We start from the raw sequence: 19367 nt of genomic DNA, 5'->3' as shown, positions 1-19367 counted from the left end.
TACTAGTGTTTATAAATATCTGAAGGGTGGGTGTCAAGAAGAAGGTGCCAGTCTCTTGTCAGTGGTGTCCTGTGATAGGAGAAGGGGCAGTGGATACAAACTGGAACCCAGGATGTTTGAACTGAAAGTGAAGAGAAATTTCTTCACTGTGAGGGTGCTGGAGCCTTGGAGCAGGCTGCCCAGTGTGGAGTCTCCTTCTCTGGAGACTTTTGAGACTCATCTGGCTGTGTTCCTGGGTGACCTACCCTGGGGGTGACCCTGCTTTGGCAAGGGGTTTGGACTCAATCTCCAGAGGTCCCTTCAGGCCTCTCCCATTTCATAATTTCTTAGTGGGGGGAACCCCTGAGCCCCAGTGCTCTCCCTCTTGCTTTCAGAGCTGCTGCTCTCACTATCCTCTCTGCTCTGGCAGGTTCCTATTGGTGCTCACTGCAGTACTGGGCCCCATCCTCTTTAACATCTTCATTGGTGATCTGGATGAGGGCATTGAGTCAGTCAGCAGCAAGTTTGCAGATGGGAGCAGCAAGCTGGGAGCAGATGTTGGTCAGTTAGAGGGCAGAAGGGCTCTGCAGAGGGACCTTGCCAGGCTGGGCAGAGGGGCAGAGGCCAACAGGATGGCATTCAACAAGTCCAAGTGCCAGGGGCTGCACTTTGGCCACAGCAACCCCAGGTAGAGCTACAGGCTGGGGGCAGAGTGGCTGAGAGCTGCCAAACAGAGAGGGACCTGGGGGTGCTGATTGACAGCTGCCTAAACAGGAGCCAGCAGTGTGCCCAGGGGGCCAAGAAGGCCAAGGGCAGCCTGGCCTGCAGCAGGCAGAGTGTGGCCAGCAGGAGCAGGGAGGTCATTGTGCCCTGTGCTCAGCACTGCTCAGGCCACACCTTGAGTCCTGTGTCCAGTTCTGGGCCCCTCAGGTTAGGAAAGAGGTTGAGCTGCTGGAAGGTGTCCAGAGAAGGGCAACAAGGCTGGGGAGAGGCCTTGAGCACAGCCCTGTGAGGAGAGGCTGAGGGAGCTGGGGTTGCTTAGCCTGCAGAAGAGGAGGCTCAAGGGAGACCTCATTGCTCTCTGCAATTCCCTGAAGGGAGGTTGTAGCCAGGTGGGGGTTGGTCGCTTCTCCTAGGCAAGCAGCACCAGAACAAGAGGACACAGTCTCAAGCTGTGCCAGGGGAGGTTTGGGCTGGAGGGGAGGAGAAAGTTCTTCCCAGAGAGAGTTGTTGGCCCTTGGGATGTGCTGCCCAGGGAGGTGGTGGAGTCCCCATCCCTGGAGGTGTTGAAGAGGGGATTGGATGTGGCACTTGGAGCCATGGTCTAGTCCTGAGGTCTGTGGTGCCAGGTTGGACTGGATGATCCTCAAGGTCTCTCCCACCTTGGTGGTACTGTGAGCCTGGGATGCTGCTGACTCTCGGCGCTTCCAGCCAGCATTTAGCCCAGTGGAGCTGGTGCTCTGTTTGCATTCCACCTTTGCTTTGGAGATGGCCTGATCAGGTGGTCTGGTGGCAGCTGCTGCACAAACTTGCACAAATGTGCAAACTGAGCTGTTTTTTTCTGTGGGGTTTGTTGGGTGCTTGCTTGTTTTTTGGTTTGGTTTTGTTTCCTCCAGGCAAAGAAAGTAAAAATGCAAGTACCATTTGTGATGGCTTTAAAGGGCTCTCCAGCCAGAAAGAAATCCCCAGTCCTGGTTCATTTGGGTTTTGTCTCGTCTCTGTAGCTTTTGTAAATGCCAGGAGTGAAATTGTAATGAACTGGAGCACTGCCTTCAATGTGGGGAAGAAGTGAGAACAAGAATTCCACACCTCCCAGATGATTAAGCATCCATCACTCTACTGTTTGCCCTGGGATTGCCTGGGAAGGTCACTGGAGCTCTCAGGGCTAGAAGGCAACCTGACAAAGTTGCCTTTTGAATCTGAGGGACAATTGAGATGATAGCTGAACTGATGGAGGGGGGGAGTGGGGAGGATGTGTCTATCCAGGAGTGAAGAAGAGAAGAGGGACAGCAGAAAGATGAGGCACAGGGTAGTCAGTGGAAGGAAACTGATAGCAGTGGCTTTGGGAACCAGGTCTGAAGTGGGATTGTCAGGGTAGGGTAGGAGCTCCTGAGGCCAGCTGTGAACAGTACTTATGGTGGGTATTGCTTTGCTCCTCTTCAACCCACCCTAAAAGGGGAGAATATCACTGTGGCAATGAGATGGAGCTTTTCTGTGAGCAGAAGGAAGGGTTGCTGATGGTTCATAGGGTGGGCAGTTGGATGGATTGCCCATCTACCCAAGAAGGTCTGATCCAGTCACTTTGGTATCTTCCCATTGCAGTCAGAGCCTGGGAGTTTTACTGCCAACCAGCATGGAGAGAAGTGCTGAGCCTTTGCCTTCCCCAGAATAACTGGCTGGGGGTTATTTTCTGTTTTTCTGGACTCAGGGCAGCACTGGACAGTTACTTTCAACTCAGGAGGACACAAGAGCCGACTACAGGAGCTGTTCTACACCAGGAACCCTCGGGTGTTTCAGGGAGCAACCAGCAGCAGGGCTCAGATGAAACAATAGAAGTGAATGACTCTGACAGCAGCACTACTGAGGAGGAGGAGGAAGTGGAGGCTGCAGCGCCATCGACCCAGGAGATTCCTCCAGCAGCTGGCTCAGGAGGTTTGTGCTATAGTTGAGCTGTGTAGAGACCAGGTTCAGGAGCTCATCTTGCTGTTGAGTTGCTGGAAGGTGTCCAGAGAAGGGCAACAAGGCTGGGGAGGGGTCTGGAGCACAGCCCTGGGAGGAGAGGCTGAGGGAGCTGGGGTTGGAGCCTGCAGAAGAGGAGGCTCAGGGGAGACCTTGCTCTCTGCACCTCCCTGCAGGGAGGTTGTAGCCAGGTGGGGGCTGGTCTCTTCTCCCAGGCAAGCAGCACCAGAACAAGAGGACACAGTCTCAAGCTGTGCCAGGGGAAGGTTTAGGCTTAATCTTAGAAACTAAGTCCTCACAGAAGGAGATTATCCATGGGAATAGGCTGCCCAGGGGGGTGGGTGGGGGGGTAAGAAAAGCCTGCATGAGGCACTTAGTGCTATGGTCTAGCTAGAATAGAATTAACCAGGTTGGAAAAGACCTTTGAGATCATCAAGGCCAACCTATCACCCAGCACCATCTGATCAACTCAACCATGGCACCAAGTGCCTCAGCCAGTCTCCTTTTAACCACCTCCAGTGATGGGGACTCCACCACCTCCCTGGGCAGCACATCCCAAGGGCCAATCTCTCTTTCTGGGAAGAACTTCTTCCTGACATCCAGGCTAAACCTCCTCTGGCACAGCTTGAGTCTGTTCTGATGGTGGTTGCCTGGGAGAAGAGCCCAACCCCCACCTGGCTACAACCTCCCTTAGGTAGTTGTAGAGAGCAATAAGGTCTCCCCTGAGCCTCCTTCTCTCCAGCCTAAGCACCCCCAGCTCCCTCAGCCTCGCTTGAGAGTCTGCCTTGGATGCCAAAGTGCCTCCTTAACAAAGAGAGAGAGGAGGTATCACAGACAAAATATGAACTTTGTAGTACCCAAACAGGAGAAAATGAAAGTCATTCACAAACTCAGTGGAGAGTTGGTATCCATTATGATGCATCTAAAAGTTAGTTAACCCCAAGCTAAAGCTTGCAATCAGTTTTCCTCAATTACATCATTCAATGAAATGCTCAGCATGGAAATACACAGGCAGGGGGTTAGGTGGGGGGTGGAGGGGGGGGTTGGCTTAGGGGGGCCATGGAGGGGGGGTTGGGGTGGAGGGTGGTTAGGTTAGGGGGGGCGTGGGGGAGGTTGGATTAGGGGGGGTGTGGAGGGGGTGTTGGGTGAGGGGAGGGGTGGGTTGGGGGGGGCGGGGAGGGGAGGGATTGGGTTGGGGGGTGTGTGGAGGGGGGGTTGGGGTGGGGGGTGGTTGGGTTGGGGGGCGTGGGGGAGGTTGGCTTGGGGGAGTGTAGAGGGGGGGTTGGGGTGGGGGTGGTTGGGTTAGGGGGTTGGGTGAGGGAGGGGGTTGGGTTAGGGGGGCCTGGAGGGGAGGGATTGGGTTAGGGGGGGGATGTGGGGGTGTTGGCTTGGGAGGGGTGTAGGGGGGGGGTTGGGGGGCATGGAGGGGGGGGGGGTTGGGTGGGGGTGTGGAGGGGGCTTGGGTTAGGAGGGGGGGTTGGGTTGGGGGGGTGGAGGGGGCTTGGGTTAGGTGGGGGGGTTGGGTGGGGGGGTGGAGGGGGCTTGGGTTAGGAGGGGGGGTTGGGTTGGGGGGGTGGAGGGGGCTTGGGTTAGGTGGGGGGGTTGGGTGGGGGGGTGGAGGGGGCTTGGGTTAGGTGGGGGGGTTGGGTGGGGGGGGGTGGAGGGGGCTTGGGTTAGGAGGGGGGGTGAAGGGTTCAGTTGGACTTGAATGATCTTGGAGGTCTCTTCCAACCTGGTTGATTGTGCTGCAAACCTGAGAGGGGAAATTCCTTCCCAGCTGCACGACAGATGGTGCTAAGGGATCTTTGTGCCCATGGCTGACAGGAGCAGGCTGCTACCACCTTCTTTTTTTGGCAAGGAGCTCCTAGAGCAGCAGCAGCAGCAATGGGTGACTGCTCTCATCAGGTTAAATACAGGCTGCTGCTTCCCAAGAGTCCTGAGATGTTAGGACAACTGCAAGTATGAGAGACCAGTGCCCAGCACACACACTGTTAGGCAGTGTCAAGGTGTGTTACTGGAAATAGCAAATTGGAGTCCCAGCATGGTGAAGGTTGGAAGAGACCTCTTGAGCTCCTCAAGTCCAACCTCCATGCTAAAGCAGGGTTCCCACAGCAGCTTGCTCAGGATCCCAATGGCCAGGTAGCTGTGGAATCTCTCCAGAGGAGACTCCACAACCTCTCTGGGCAGCCTGCTCCAGGCCTCCAGCACCCATACACCAAAGAAGTTTCTCCTCATCTTCATGTGGAAATTCTTGGCTTCCAGTTTGTGCCTGATGCCCCTTGTACTGTCCCTGGGCACCAATGACAAGGGTCTGGCTCCAGCCTCTTGCCCTCCACCTCCATCTCTTGCTGAGCATTGCTCAGCTCCCCTCTGGGGCTGCTCTTCTGCAGGCTCAACAGCCCCAGGGCTCTCAGCCTTTGCTCCTCACAGAGCTGCTCCAGGCCCCTCAGCACCTCCATAGCCTACTTGATTCTCCCAGTAGTTCTGGACTCTGGGAAGTCCAGAACTGGCCCCAGTACTTCAGATGTGGCCTCAGTAGGGCAGAATAGAGGGGGAGGAGAACCTCCCTCCTGTTGGCCACACTCTTCTATTTAACACAAGTAGACCATTGACCACCTTAGCCACAAGGGCCCATTGCTGACTCATGGTGAGCTTCTTGTCCAGCAGCACTCCCAGGTCCTCCTCCACAGAGCTGCTTTCCAGCAGGTCACCCCTCACCTGCAGTGCAGGGGGTTGTTCCTCCACCTCCCCTGGTTGAGCTTCCTGAGGTTGCTCTCTTTCAGCTCTCCAGCCTGTCCTGGTCTCACTGAGTGGCAGCACGTCCTGATGTGGTTTCAGCCACTCCTCCCATCACACCTTGGCCATCAGCACTGAGCTCAGGCTCAGATCCAGGATGTTCTTCAAGTGATTTGGGATTTCAGTCTGCTTTCATTCCTGTAGCTTCTTGTGACAGCTGAGGAGGCAGAGGTGCTTAGGACAGAGAGCTTTTTGTCTTGGCCCTTCCTCAGCTTTTTCTGCCTCACAGCCCTTGCTCCAGCCTCATGTTCACAGGCTGCCACACACCTCAGTGACATTCTTTGTGCTGCACACACAGAGGTTATGCAGCAGTGACAAACAGCTAACCTGCTAGCCAAGCTTATCAGTGCCCAGAGAGCACCACAGCAAGGTTGGTTATTTCCACTTCAATCTCTGTGCAATGTCCTTCTGCTTCACTCTCTGCCCTTAGGTTTGGTTCTGACAGGCCAGCACACCTTGCCACCTTCCTTGGTTGTGAGGGTCCATCTCTGAGGTGCCTTTTGCACAGATGCATTCTGCTTGCTCTGAGCTACTCTCACATGTGACAGGAGCTCAAGCTGTCAAGTGCAGCCTATTGCTGTGTGAACATCTGCTCTCTGCTGGGTTTGGAGTTCCCTTGTCTTCTGCTTTGTATAAGCCACTGGGTCCTTTTCAGCCCTGAGCCACAGAGGCTCACAACTCCCTGAAGGGAGGCTGTAGCCAGGTGGGGGTTGGGCTCTTCTCCCAGGCAACCAGCACCAGAACAAGAGGACACAGTCTCAAGCTGTGCCAGGGGAGGTTTAGACTGGTTGTTAGGAAGAAGCTCTTCATAGAAAGAGAGATTGGCCATTGGGATGTGCTGCCCAGGGAGGTGGTGGAGACCCCATCCCTGGAGGTGTTTAGGAAGAGACTTGATGGGGTGCTTGGTGCTATGGTTGAGTTGATTAGATGGTGTTGGGTGATAGGTTGGACTGGATGATCTCAAAGGTTCCCTCCTGCTCTCCCTCCTGCTCTCCCTCCTGCTCTCCCTCCTGCTCTCCCTCCTGCTCTCCCTCCTGCTCTCCCTCCTGCTCTCCCTCCTGCTCTCCCTCCTGCTCTCCCTCCTGCTCTCCCTCCTGCTCTCCCTCCTGCTCTCCCTCCTGCTCTCCCTCCTGCTCTCCCTCCTGCTCTCCCTCCTGCTCTCCCTCCTGCTCTCCCTCCTGCTCTCCCTCCTGCTCTCCCTCCTGCTCTCCCTCCTGCTCTCCCTCCTGCTCTCCCTCCTGCTCTCCCTCCTGCTCTCCCTCCTGCTCTCCCTCCTGCTCTCCCTCCTGCTCTCCCTCCTGCTCTCCCTCCTGCTCTCCCTCCTGCTCTCCCTCCTGCTCTCCCTCCTGCTCTCCCTCCTGCTCTCCCTCCTGCTCTCCCTCCTGCTCTCCCTCCTGCTCTCCCTCCTGCTCTCCCTCCTGCTCTCCCTCCTGCTCTCCCTCCTGCTCTCCCTCCTGCTCTCCCTCCTGCTCTCCCTCCTGCTCTCCCTCCTGCTCTCCCTCCTGCTCTCCCTCCTGCTCTCCCTCCTGCTCTCCCTCCTGCTCTCCCTCCTGCTCTCCCTCCTGCTCTCCCTCCTGCTCTCCCTCCTGCTCTCCCTCCTGCTCTCCCTCCTGCTCTCCCTCCTGCTCTCCCTCCTGCTCTCCCTCCTGCTCTCCCTCCTGCTCTCCCTCCTGCTCTCCCTCCTGCTCTCCCTCCTGCTCTCCCTCCTGCTCTCCCTCCTGCTCTCCCTCCTGCTCTCCCTCCTGCTCTCCCTCCTGCTCTCCCTCCTGCTCTCCCTCCTGCTCTCCCTCCTGCTCTCCCTCCTGCTCTCCCTCCTGCTCTCCCTCCTGCTCTCCCTCCTGCTCTCCCTCCTGCTCTCCCTCCTGCTCTCCCTCCTGCTCTCCCTCCTGCTCTCCCTCCTGCTCTCCCTCCTGCTCTCCCTCCTGCTCTCCCTCCTGCTCTCCCTCCTGCTCTCCCTCCTGCTCTCCCTCCTGCTCTCCCTCCTGCTCTCCCTCCTGCTCTCCCTCCTGCTCTCCCTCCTGCTCTCCCTCCTGCTCTCCCTCCTGCTCTCCCTCCTGCTCTCCCTCCTGCTCTCCCTCCTGCTCTCCCTCCTGCTCTCCCTCCTGCTCTCCCTCCTGCTCTCCCTCCTGCTCTCCCTCCTGCTCTCCCTCCTGCTCTCCCTCCTGCTCTCCCTCCTGCTCTCCCTCCTGCTCTCCCTCCTGCTCTCCCTCCTGCTCTCCCTCCTGCTCTCCCTCCTGCTCTCCCTCCTGCTCTCCCTCCTGCTCTCCCTCCTGCTCTCCCTCCATCTTTAGGAGATACTAGCTTGAGAATATCTGCCTCCAGTGCTTGGTGTGAGTAATGACTGTTTTGACAGGAGATAAGGGGGAGATGGGGATTTCTTCTCCTTTTATTTTCCCCAGCCTGCTAGTGGTGGTAGTCCAAATAAAGCTGGCCCAAGCTCCAAGGGAAGGGCTAGCAGAGGCCCAGCACAGAACCACATGGCCCAGCAGAATGGGTGGTTGGGCTGAGGGCCAGCTGGAAAGCTGCTTCACTCAGGGGGAATGGGCAGAGAACATACTGGAAATGCTTTCTGGGCACATGAAATATGTATGCTTGGATCCCTTGGCCAAAGAGCTTCTGTGTAGTGGTGTCAGTCTTCCTCTGGGCCTAATGATGTGGGGGTTCTGTCCCTAAATGAGCCCAGCTGTAGGCCTGTACACAGGTGCTGGTTTCTAGCAGGTTGGGAACTGCTCATAATGCTTGCTGTCTGTAAAAGACCTCTTTTGTTTCACTCAACTTGCCCAAATTCTGCTGCTTTCCATGAAAGAAGGACCTGGAGAGGTAGGCAGGGAGGAGCCTCATGAAGTTCAGCAAGGGCAAGCTGTAGGCTCCTGCAGCTGTGGAGGAATAACTCCCTGTACCAGTAGAGGTGAGGGGTGACCTGCTGAAAGGAACTCTGGAAGTGCTGGTGGGCAGGAAGTTCACCATGAGCTAGCAATGTGCCCTTGTGGCTAAGAAGGTCAATGGTCTACTTGTGTTAATAAAGAGTGTGGCCAACAGGAGGGAGGTTCTCCTCCCCCCTCTATTCTGCCCTGCTGAGGCCACATCTGAAGTACTGGGGCCAGTTCTGGACTTCCCAGAGCTACTGGGAGAATCAAGGAGGCTATGGAGGTGCTGAGGGGCCTGGAGCATCTCTGAGGAGCAAAGGCTGAGAGCCCTGGGGCTGTTGAGCCTGCAGAAGAGCAGCCCCAGAGGGCACCTGAGCAATGCTCAGCAAGAGGCTGAAGGAAGAAGAACATGGCCAGCAGGTGGAGGGAGTGGGCCAAGAGGCTGTGGCTAGACTCCTGTCAGTGGTGCTCAGCGACAGGACGAGGAGAAATGGGCACAAACTGGCCCCCAGGAGGTTCCATTTGAAGATGAGAAACTTGTTTGGTGTGAGGCTGCTGGAGGCCTGGAGCAAGCTGCCCAGAGAGGTTGTAGAGTCTCCTTCTCTGGAGAGCTTCCAACCCCAGCTGGCCACTGTGATCCTGGGCAAGCTGCTGTGGGTGCCCTGCTTTAGCAGGGGGGTTGGACTGGGTGATCTGCAGAGGTCCCTTCCAACCCCCACCATGGTGGGGCTCTGCTGCTGTGAAAGCACAAAGTTCTGGAGAAGAGAAGGCTCAGGGGAGACCTTATTGCTCTCTGCAACTACCTGAAGGGAGGTTGTAGCCAGGTGGGGGTTGGGCTCTTCTCCCAGGCAACCTGTGACAGAACAAGAGGACATAGTCTCAAGCTGTGCCAGGGGAGGTTTAGGCTGGAGGTGAGGAGAAAGTTCTTCCCTGAGAGAGTTGTTGGCCTTTGGAATGTGCTGCCCAGGGAGGTGGTGGAGTCCCCATCCCTGGAGGTGTTCAAGAGGGGATTGGACGTGGCACTTGGTGCCATGGTTTAGTAGTCATGAGGTGGGGGTTGCTGAAGGGAGGTTGGAGCCAGGTGGGGGTTGGTCTCTTCTCCCAGGCAAGCAGCACCAGAACAAGAGGACACAGTCTCAAGCTGCTCCAGGGGAGGTTTAGGCTGGTGAACAGAAGGTTATTTACTCATGGGCTGCCTGTCCTTTGGTGTCCAGGACCCTGCTCTGGACCTTTGTATGCAAGCTGTGCTGTTGTTACCTGCTTACCTCGTTCCCCAGTGCTTTCAGATCAAGGCAAGGAGAACTTGGGTCCCCTCTTTATGCATCACCTCACTTCTTTTGCTTGCTTTAGTTTCCAGTCAGGTCCAAGCAGAGCCCCATCAAGCTCCTGCAGAACATGGAAGTGAAGCAGCTGAGCAGGCTGGAGTCCAGCGAAAGCAGGTACGATGCCCTGAACGCTTTCAGAGGCAGATTCAATGTGGTCAGTGCTGCATTTGCCTGAAAGAAAGGAGTGTGACTTCTTTTTTTTTTTAAATCCTAGAGAAGTCCAGTAAAGAACCTGGAGTCATCAGTTCCTTATGCACCCCTGTATGAGGAGGAAGGGGACACCTGTGCCATCTGCTTGGAGCAGTGGACCAACGCCGGGGCCCACCGCCTGTCAGCGCTGCGCTGTGGACACCTCTTTGGTTACACCTGCATTGAGAAGTGGCTCAAGGGACAGGCAGGGAAGTGCCCCCAGGTAAAAGGGACATTTCATGGCTTTAACTTCTGCTGCAGGCATGGTCACCATGACTGCTTGCTGCCTGAGGAATCCTGCTGCCAGGAATTCTCGGGGCTGTATCGAGGCCAGGAACATCTAGCGGTGCTTTTAAGGCTTGGATTTTTCTCCCTGAAGCAGAGCACTTGTGAGGAGCAGGCTCAGAAGTTTGAGAGCTCAAATGCTTAAACCTGTGACTGGCTTCAGAATGCTGCACTCTGGTCCTGGAGTGTGGGAACAACCAATTCCTGCAAGCCATTAACTAAGCATCAGGAAATGCTGTACAGGGCAAGAAACCTGGCTGAGAATCACAGAATGGGTTGAGTTGAAAGGGACCCTAAAGGTCATCCAGTTCCAGCCCTCCTGCCATGGACAGGAACACTTTCCACTAGACCAGGCTGGCTCAAAGCCCTGTGCAACCTAGACTTCAACACTCCCAGGGAGGGGGCATCCACAACTTTCTCTTCTGTTTGGAAGCAGATGTGCTTTTGCAGCCTTTAAGCAGTTTTCAGGTGCTTTTGGTAGCTTGCAGAGGGCAGACAGAAACACCTTGACTCTTCCTGTCTATTTGCAAGTGATGCTGCTGCTGCTTTAAGGCTCTTTTGGCAGCTTTGTTTGATGGGTAATACTGATCTCTTCCTTCAAACTGGAAGGAGCTGGGTTTAGATCAGTGAGCAGGAAGAAAGCTTTCACCTTGAGGGTGATGAACCACTGGATCAGGTGGCTCAGGGAAGCTGTGGGGAGTCCAAACTTGGATGAATTCAAAGCCAGGTTGGATGGGACCTTGAGCAACCTGGGCTAGTAGGAGGTGTCTCTGCCCATGGCAGGGTGGGTTGGAACTAGGTGATCATGAAGGCCTCTTCCAACTCAAAGCCTTGTTCTGTGTTGAGGTCTCCACTTCTCTGATGTGCTTCCTTGCCTTACTCCTTTTTTCCAGAAAGGAATGTTGGCAAAAAGTAGGTCAGAGAGTACCTTTTAACTCAGGTCCAGTCCTATTGCTTCCCAAGTGTGTGGCTGGGAGCCCAGGATTTCTTTGGCTGTCTCATTTTGAGACCTTCCAGAGTCTTGCTTGACTTTGGGCAGGATTCCTTCCCTTCCAGAGACTTCCTGGGATTAAACCTAAAGAATCAGTGTTGCCATAGCAAAGGCCCAAACCTTCTTTTTCTTGCCTCTGTCAATTCTGTCTGAGCTTTTCTTCACCCACTCCAGCTCAGGCACAATTGTCAGAGAGGTTCTTGGCATCTTTGCTCTCTGGAATCTTGTGATTGCTTTCTCCTTGAACCCTAACAACTTGCAAGGGGAGCTTTACTCCCTTTTTGCCCCCCCTTTTTCTTTCTTTCTAGTGAGGTAATGACTAAAAAGTTCTTAGGTAGAACTTGCTCTGGAGGGAAGCTAAATCATCTTCCCCTTGGTTTCCAGCCACTGTCCTTTGCAACTGGGTGTTCTCTGGCTGAATAGTGCAGGCTTGCTGCCTGTGGTGCTCTGTATACTAAGTGACTCAAGTGCAAGTTACTGTGAAATTGCAGCATTCCTGATCCTACCAGGGGCAGCTGCTGCCTGCCAGGAAAGCTGCCTTAGCACTCACTGCTCCCCAAGGCAGCCCTTTACCAAGGGGAGAGGGTGTTCTCTGCTCTGGATCTGTTGCCCACCTTATTTTTGTGCTACTAAATAATAGAATCACAGAGCTGTCAGGGTTGGAAGGGACCTCAAGGCTCAGCCAGCTCCACCCCCTCTGCCATGGGCAGGGACACCTCACACTAGAGCAGGTTGCTCAGAGCCACATCCAGCCTGGCCTTAAAACCTCCAGGGATGAGGCTTCCACCACCTCCCTGGGCAACCTGTGCCAGTGTCTGTGTTTTAATGGCAGGTAGGAATTTAGTCCTGAGCAGAGGTGAACTGGATCTGAATATTCTCTGCTGCTTTTCTGATCACCCAAGTACATTTGCAAGCCACTGAGCTTGCAGATGCTGTCCTTTCTTCCCTGTCCCAGCTCAGCAGGAGGGATTGTCCCCTCTTCCTGAGGTGAAACTAAGGTCTCAGTGGTCACAACCAGGCACACACAAAGGCTGAAACACCTGAAATCAGTGGAGGGTTGGTGTTTCATGCTGACACTGGAATGCTGCTATGGAGTTGGGCCTGTAGGATGTGATTGAAGGAGTATAGTAAGAGAACAAGAGTTGAATGTGTCCTTGGGGCTTCCTAAAGCCCTGTCTGTTGGCCTCACAGTGATGCTTTCAGCATAAGACATTGGGCTGGAGTCTTGGTTTTTAGGTCCTTGTCTGGTTACTTTGTTCCTGAAATTTACTTGCCAATGAGAGAGAGAATCACAGCCCCCCAGCATGGTGGGAGTTGGGAGGGGCCTCTGGAGATCTTCCAGTCCAACCCCCACCCCTGCTAAAGCAGGGCACCCACAGCAGCCTGCCCAGCAGCACAATGGCCAGTGGGTCGTTGGAATCTCTCTAGAGAAAGAGGCTCCACAACCTCTCTGGGCAGCCTGCTTCAGGCCTCCAGCACCTTCACACCAAGGATGCTTCTCATCATCAGATGGAAATTCTTGGTGCCACTTTGTGCCCACTTCTCCTGTCCTGTCCCTGGGCACCACTGACAAGAGCCTGGCCCCAGCCTCTTGCTCCTCACAGCTCCTTTAGCTCCTGCTGAGCATTGCTCAGCTCCCCTCTGGGGCTGCTCTTTTCCAGGCTCAACAGCCCCAGGGCTCTCAGCCTTTGCTCCTCACAGGGATGCTCCAGGCCCCCACAACAGCTTTGTAGCCTTTGCTGGACTCTCTCCAGTAGTTCCCTGCCTTACTTGAACTGGGGAGCCCAGAAGTGGACCCAGGACTCTAGCTGTGGCCTCCCTAGGGTAGAGTGGAGGAGGAGGGTTGAGTTGATTAGGTGGTGTTGGATGATAGGTTGGACTCGATGATCTTGAAGGTCTCTTCCAACCTGGTCTGGTCTATTCTATTCTATTCTCCCTTGACCTGCTGGCCACACTCTTCTTAGCTTTCAATTGTCAGTTCTTGTCACAGGTGCTTCAGCAGCATAAATGTAGTGGGGAGGCAGGAGCTGCCTCGGTGAAGGTGCAGTGGGGTCCCTGAGCGTTGCTGGAGCCCCGGTGCCTGCCCGAGGCAGCGTCTCACAAATGCCCCCTGCTCATTGCTTGTGGATTTGTCCTCGAGCAGATGACCTCTGCCTGCAGGGCCACGAGGGTCAGAGCTTGTTTGGAGAGCTGAATTCCTGTTGGTGAGCTGCAGTTGTCTTGTGTTGCAGTGCAACAAGAGGGCGAAGCGGTCTGACATCGTGATCCTCTACGCTCGCACGCTGAAAGCGCTGGACACCGCCGAGCAGGAGCGCATGAAGAGGTACAGAGTCTCCACCTGCAGTGGCACCTCACTGCTCACATGCCACTGGAGGCTGCCCCCAGGCTTCTACCTCGTGATTGAATCTGCTGGTTCCTCTGGAGCAAGCTGCCACTCCCCTGGTGATTGGTGTGAGCGGGGCTGGTTGAACCCGTGGCCTCGCTGGGCTGCCCGGGGCTTCCCTGGCATCTCAGAATGGCCTAGGTTGGAAAGGACCTCAGAGAGCATCTGCTCCAACCCCACTGCCATGGGCAGGGATGCCTCTCAACTAGACTTGTTTGCTCAGAGCCTCATCCAATCTGGCCTTGAACATCTCCAGGGAGAGAGCATCTACAACCACTCTGGGCAACTCATTCCGGAGTCTCAGCACCCTCGTATTGAAGAACTTCTTCCTAAGCTCCAGCCTGACCCTGCCCTCCCTCAACTTCAAACCATTCCCTCTTGTCCTGTTGCCAGTCACCCTTATGAAAAGTCCCTCTGCAGCCTTCCAGTACCTGCAGGGATCCCACAGGAAGGCTGCAGATGGACTTTTCATGAGAATAGGAATGGTTTGAAGCTGAGGGAGAGCAGGGTTAGTCTGGAGCTGAGGAAGAAGTTCTTCAGTGTGAGGGAGAAGACCTTATAGAATACAGAATTAACCAGGTTGGAAAAGACCTCAGAGATCATCAAGTCCAACCTATCACCCAACACCATCTAATCAACTCAACCATGGCACCAAGTGCCTCAGCCAGGTTCTTCCTAAACACCTCCAGGGATGGGGACTCCACCACCTCCCTGGGCAGCACATCCCAATGGCCAATCTCTCTTGCTGGGAAGAACTTCTTCCTAACATCCAGGCTAAACCTCCCCTGGCACAGCTTGAGACTGTGTCCTCTTGTTCTGGTGCTGGGTGCCTGGGACAAGAGCCCAACCCCCACCTGGCTCCAACCTCCCTGCAGGGAGTTGGAGAGAGCAAGGTCTCCCCTGAGCCTCCTCTTCTGCAGGCTAAGCAACCCCAGCTCCCTCAGCCTCTCCTCCTAGGGCTGTGCCCCAGACCCCTCCCCAGCTTTGTTGCCCTTCTCTGGACACCTTCCAGCAGCTCAACCTCTTTCCTAACCTGAGGAGCCCAGAGCTGGGCACAGGACTCAAGGTGTGGCCTAACCAGTGCTCAGTGTTCTCAATGTTATTGCTGTCTACAACTACCTGAAGGGAGGCTGTAGCCAGGAGGGGGTTGGTCTCTTCTTCCAGGCAAGCAGCACCAGAACAAGAGGACACAGTCTCAGGCTGCGTCAGGGGAGGTTTAGGCTGGAGGTGAGGAGAAAGTTCTTCCCAGAGAGAGTTGTTGCCCATTGGGATGTGCTGCCCAGGGAGGTGGTGGAGTCCCCATCCTTGGAGGTGTTCAAGAGGGGATTGGATGTTGCACTTGGTGCCATGGTTTAGCTGTCAGGAGGTGTTGGGTGATAGGTTGGACTTGATGATCTTTGAGGTCTTTTCCAACCTTACTGATTCTATGACTCTGGAACAGGCTCCCCAGGGAGGTTGTGTATGCCTGGAGGTGTTTAAGGCCAGGTTGGATGAAGCCTTGTGCAGCTGTGTCTAGTTGAGAGGTGTCCCTGCCCATGGCAGGGTGGTTGGAGTAGATGATCTCTGAAGTCCCTTTCAACCTAAGCCATTCTGTGATTCCTGTAGGATCTCTTCAGCTCTTGGAAGGCAGCTCTAAGGTCCCCTGCTGGAGTCTCCTCTTCTGCAGGCTCAACAAGCTGCAGCTCCCTGAGCCCTGTCCTCTTAGCAGAGGTGCTCCAGGGTGTTCTCTCCAACAGAATTACTGAGTTCATGCCTTGCAGCACTGAAACAGCAAAAGTGATCTTGTGCTGTGTCTTGAAATGCCACCAGGGGAGAAGGTGCAGAGTGCTTGCTCAAAGCTCTGTTGCTGATTCCTCGTCGGCCGTGGGAAGCGAGGCAGTTCCTGCTGGAGGGGGTGAGGGGCTGACCTTTCCTGCCAGCCCCTCCTGCACACATTCAACACAGAAATCTCCTGGGTGAATCACTTTTCATCTTGCTGTGTCAAACTCTTGGTGTAGCTCTCCTTCCCCAAGGTCAGCAAGCGTTGCTGTGACTGCTCTCCCTTCCCCACCCCTGCTCCCAGCTTCAGTGTAGCCTTTCTAATTGAAAGCAGAAAAAGCAGATAGGAAAATGAGGACTAATTTCCTTGCAGCCTGATGCTGTCACAGATACACTCCTGAAATTAAAAGGCTGCAGCTGAGTTCTCCTGAATTTAATTGGGGTTGTCTTCACCCCTCTCTAACTACACTGCTGTCCTTCCAGTGCTGCCTTGCAACAGAAACCTCACTGTCCTGCTCATTATTCATCAGAAATGATTCAGGAGTAACTGGCACAAAGGGAAAAGATCTCTTCTGTCCAGATTGCCACTGCCTGATGGTGTTTGAGCTGTACCTTTAGAAGGGTCATGCTGCTTTTCCTGGACTGACACTGCCAAACACATGATAAGTAAGGCTTTCTCCAAAGCACAGAAGGCATTGGGGTGTCTCAGTGCTGTGATCTCTCGTGGAGAGGCAGTTGTCTAACTGCTGCCTGTGTCTCAGTCTTGCTGCAGCCCTTCCCCTTCAAGCTGGGAGGCTGACAGCAGTAACAGCCCAGCTGGCTGGCAGTGGCTGCCCTGTGGCACACAGCCACCAGTGAAGGAGAAACATGAACCCTGATGCCTGCATGTGGCCTTGAACTAGGCATGAGGTTGTGGGGCTTGGTCCTCACTGAAAACAAAGAACCTGCAGGCTCTGGCTACTTGTGTGAAGAATGTTTGCCATAGGTGAATACAGCACTGCATGTGTGCTTGCTGCAGCAAGAAGAAAATCAGGTGAAGGAGCTGTAGGGAAGTCATCCAGCTCTGTGCTTGGTGACAGCCCCATGAATGCTCCAGGCTTGGGGCAGAGTGGCTGCAAACTGCCCAGCAGAAAAAGAGCCTGGGAGTATTGGCTGACAGTTGGCTGAAGTTGAGCCAGAGGTGTGCCCATGAAGGCCACCAGCATCCTGGATCAGCATGGCCAGCAGGACCAGGGCAGTGCTTGACTTCCCTGAACTAGGTGCTGGTGAGGCCACACCTCAAGTACTGGGTTTGGTTATGGGCCCCTCAGTCCAAGAAGTCCATTGAGGGGCTGGAGCACGTCCAGAGAAGGGCAGCCAAGTTGGTGAAGGGTCTGGAGAACGGGTCTGGTGAGGAGCAGGAAACTGGGGATGTTTAGTCTGGAGGAAAAGGGGGCTGAGGGGAGACCTGCCATTCTGCAGCTTTCTGAAAGGAGGTTGGAATCATGTGGGAGACCTAATAGCAGCCTTCCAGTACCTGAAGGGGGCTACAAGAAGGATGGAGAGACTGTTCCTGAAGGCCTGCAGTGACAGGACCAGGGACAACGGCTTCAAACTATCACAGTATCACCAAGGTTGGAAGAGACCTCAAAGATCATAAAGTCCAACCTGGCACCACAGACCTCATGACTAAACCATGGCTCCAAGTGCCAATCCCCTCTTGAACACCTCCAGGGCTGGGGACTCCACCACCTCCCTGGGCAGCACATCCCAATGATGAATGACTCTCTCAGTGAAGAACTTTCTCCTCGCCTCCAGCCTAAACTTCCCCTGGCACAGCTTGAGACTGTGTCCTCTTGTTCTGGTGCTGGGTGCCTGAGAGAAGAGACCAACCCCTTCCTGGCTACAACCTCCCTTCAGGTAGTTGTAGAGAGCAATGAGGTCTCCCCTGAGCCTCCTCCTCTCCAGGCTAAGCAACCTCAACTCCCTCACTCTCCTCACAGGGCTGTGCTCAAGGTCCCTCCCCAGCCTCGTTGCCTTTCTCTGGACACATTCAAGTGTCTCAACGTCCTCCTTAAACTGAGGGGCCCAGAACTGGACACAGGACTCAAGGTGGGAAGTAGGTAGAGAAGAGCAGGTTTAGACTGGATGTGAGGAACAAGCTCTTCACTACAAGGGTGGTGGAACACTGGAACAGGTTGCCCAGGGAGGTGGTTGAGGTCCCTTCCCCGGAGATACTCAACTCAATGAGGCCCTGGGCAGCCTGATCTAGTTGGGGATGTCCCTGCTGAGTGCAGGGGGGTCAGCCTGGACCATTCTGTGATTGTAAGGGTTGCCTTTCTGTTGTTGCTGCAGCTCTTTGGAGCAGGAGCAGAAGCTGAGGAGAGAAGCAGAGCTGGAGTCCGCGCGGAGCCGCCTCCAGCTGCAGGTTCTGACGGATGAGTGCAGCAAGCTCCGCAAGCAAGTCCAGGTGAGGGTCTGACTGCTGCCAATACACAGAGCATTCCCTGTCCCTTCAACACATCTTTTCCATGTCCCCTCTGAGCAGAGGAGACAGACTTGGAGTTTTAATAAGCAGCAAGATTTAGTGAGCTCATTTAGGGAATCATCAGGAGCATCCTGTACCTCCCAGCCTGCCCCCTTTGCATCCTGCAGGAGATTGCTCTCTTGAGAGCAGTGAGTCCATCAGCAGTAAACTTGCAGCTGACAGCAAGCTGGGGGCAGGAGTTGGTCTGCTGGAGGGTAGAAGGGCTCTGCAGAGGGACCTTGCCAGGCTGGGCAGATGGGCAGAGGCCAAGGGCAGGAGATTGAACACATCCAAGTGCCAGGGGCTGCACATTGGCCACAGCAACCCCAGGCAGTGCTGCAGGCTGGGGGCAGAGTGGCTGAGAGCAGCCAGGCAGAGAGGGACCTGGGGGTGCTGGTTGATGGTAGGCTGAACATGAGCCTGCAGTGTGCCCAGGCAGCCAAGAGGGCCAATGGCATCCTGGCCTGCATCAGGAAGAGTGTGGCCAGCAGGAGCAGGGAGGTCATTGTGCCCCTGTACACTGCACTGGTTAGGCCACACCTTGAGTCCTGTGTCCAGTTCTGGGCTCCTCAGGTTAGGAAAGAGGTTGACTTGCTGGAAGGTGTCCAGAGAAGGGCAACAAAGCTGGGGAGGGGTTTGGAACACAGCCCTGTGAGGAGAGGCTGAGGGAGCTGGGGTTGCTTAGCCTGGAGAAGAGGAGGCTCAGGGGAGACCTTATTGCTCTCTACAGCTACCTGAAGGTGGTTGTAGACAGGCAGAGGTTGGTCTCTTCTCCCAGGCACCCAGCACCAGAACAAGAGGACACAGTCTCAGGCTGCACCAGGGGAGGTTTAGGCTGGATGTTAGGAAGAAGTTGTACACAGAGAGAGTGATTGCCCATTGGGATGGGCTGCCTGGGGAGGTGGTGGAGTCACCATCATTGGTGGTGTTCAGGAGGAGAGTTGAGAGGGTGCTTGGTGCCATGGTTGAGTTGTTTAGGTGGTGTTGGATTGGTTGATAGGTTGGACTCTATCTCGAAGGTCTCTTCCAACCTGGTTTATTCTGTTCTATTGAAGACCCGAAGTTGCCAGTGCAGCTTAGCAGTAGAGGTTTGGTTTTTGGCTGCTGATGTTGCAGCACCAAACTTCTCCTCACCTTTCCCTCTGCATTTTGAGACTCTCTGTAGTAAGGCTGTAATGGCAACTTCTTGGAGCACTTAGGAGCAAAGTACCACTTGGAAGAGTGTTTTGTGTTGTGTCAGATGGGGAGCTGCAGAGTGACCTGCTGAGTTCTCTTGTGGTATCAGCACCTTCTCCACAGTCTACTTTTATTCCTGGTAATGGAGCAAGTCAAGATTTGGGGGGGGGGTCACAAGGGAAAGTTCCTTATGTTTTCTACTTGCTGCCTGCTCCTCACTTCTCTGCTTGACTTCTGTATGTGCCTTGTAACTTGGGAGTACTCATGCAGGGCTTTGTAGTCTGGAGAAGAGCAGCTTGAGAGGGGTTCTGATCAATGTTCAGCAAGAGCTAAAGGTTGTGAGGGGCAAGAGGATGGGGCCAGATGCCTTTCAGTGGTGCCCAGCAACAGGCACAAACTGAAACCCAGGAGGTTCCATCTGAACATGAAGAAA

At 54.8% G+C, this 19367-nt stretch overlaps 1 protein-coding gene across 1 annotated transcript in view; it reads left to right on the top strand.

The window, feature by feature from the left end:
• RFWD3 (ring finger and WD repeat domain 3) overlaps positions 1-19367 on the top strand; it is a 40857-nt gene that overhangs the window by 590 nt on the left and 20900 nt on the right. The window contains exons 2-6 of the mRNA XM_009905887.2: positions 2408-2631; positions 9672-9760; positions 9861-10058; positions 13343-13434; positions 17587-17701. Coding sequence (XP_009904189.2) covers positions 2408-2631; positions 9672-9760; positions 9861-10058; positions 13343-13434; positions 17587-17701 — 718 coding nt within the window. The remainder of the gene's footprint in view (positions 1-2407; positions 2632-9671; positions 9761-9860; positions 10059-13342; positions 13435-17586; positions 17702-19367) is intronic.

This window comes from Dryobates pubescens, chromosome 19 (assembly GCF_014839835.1).
Source record: "Dryobates pubescens isolate bDryPub1 chromosome 19, bDryPub1.pri, whole genome shotgun sequence".
Lineage (NCBI taxonomy): Eukaryota > Metazoa > Chordata > Aves > Piciformes > Picidae > Dryobates > Dryobates pubescens.
Note: the sequence above shows the minus strand (reverse complement) of the source record. Positions and strands in the feature narration are given on the sequence as shown.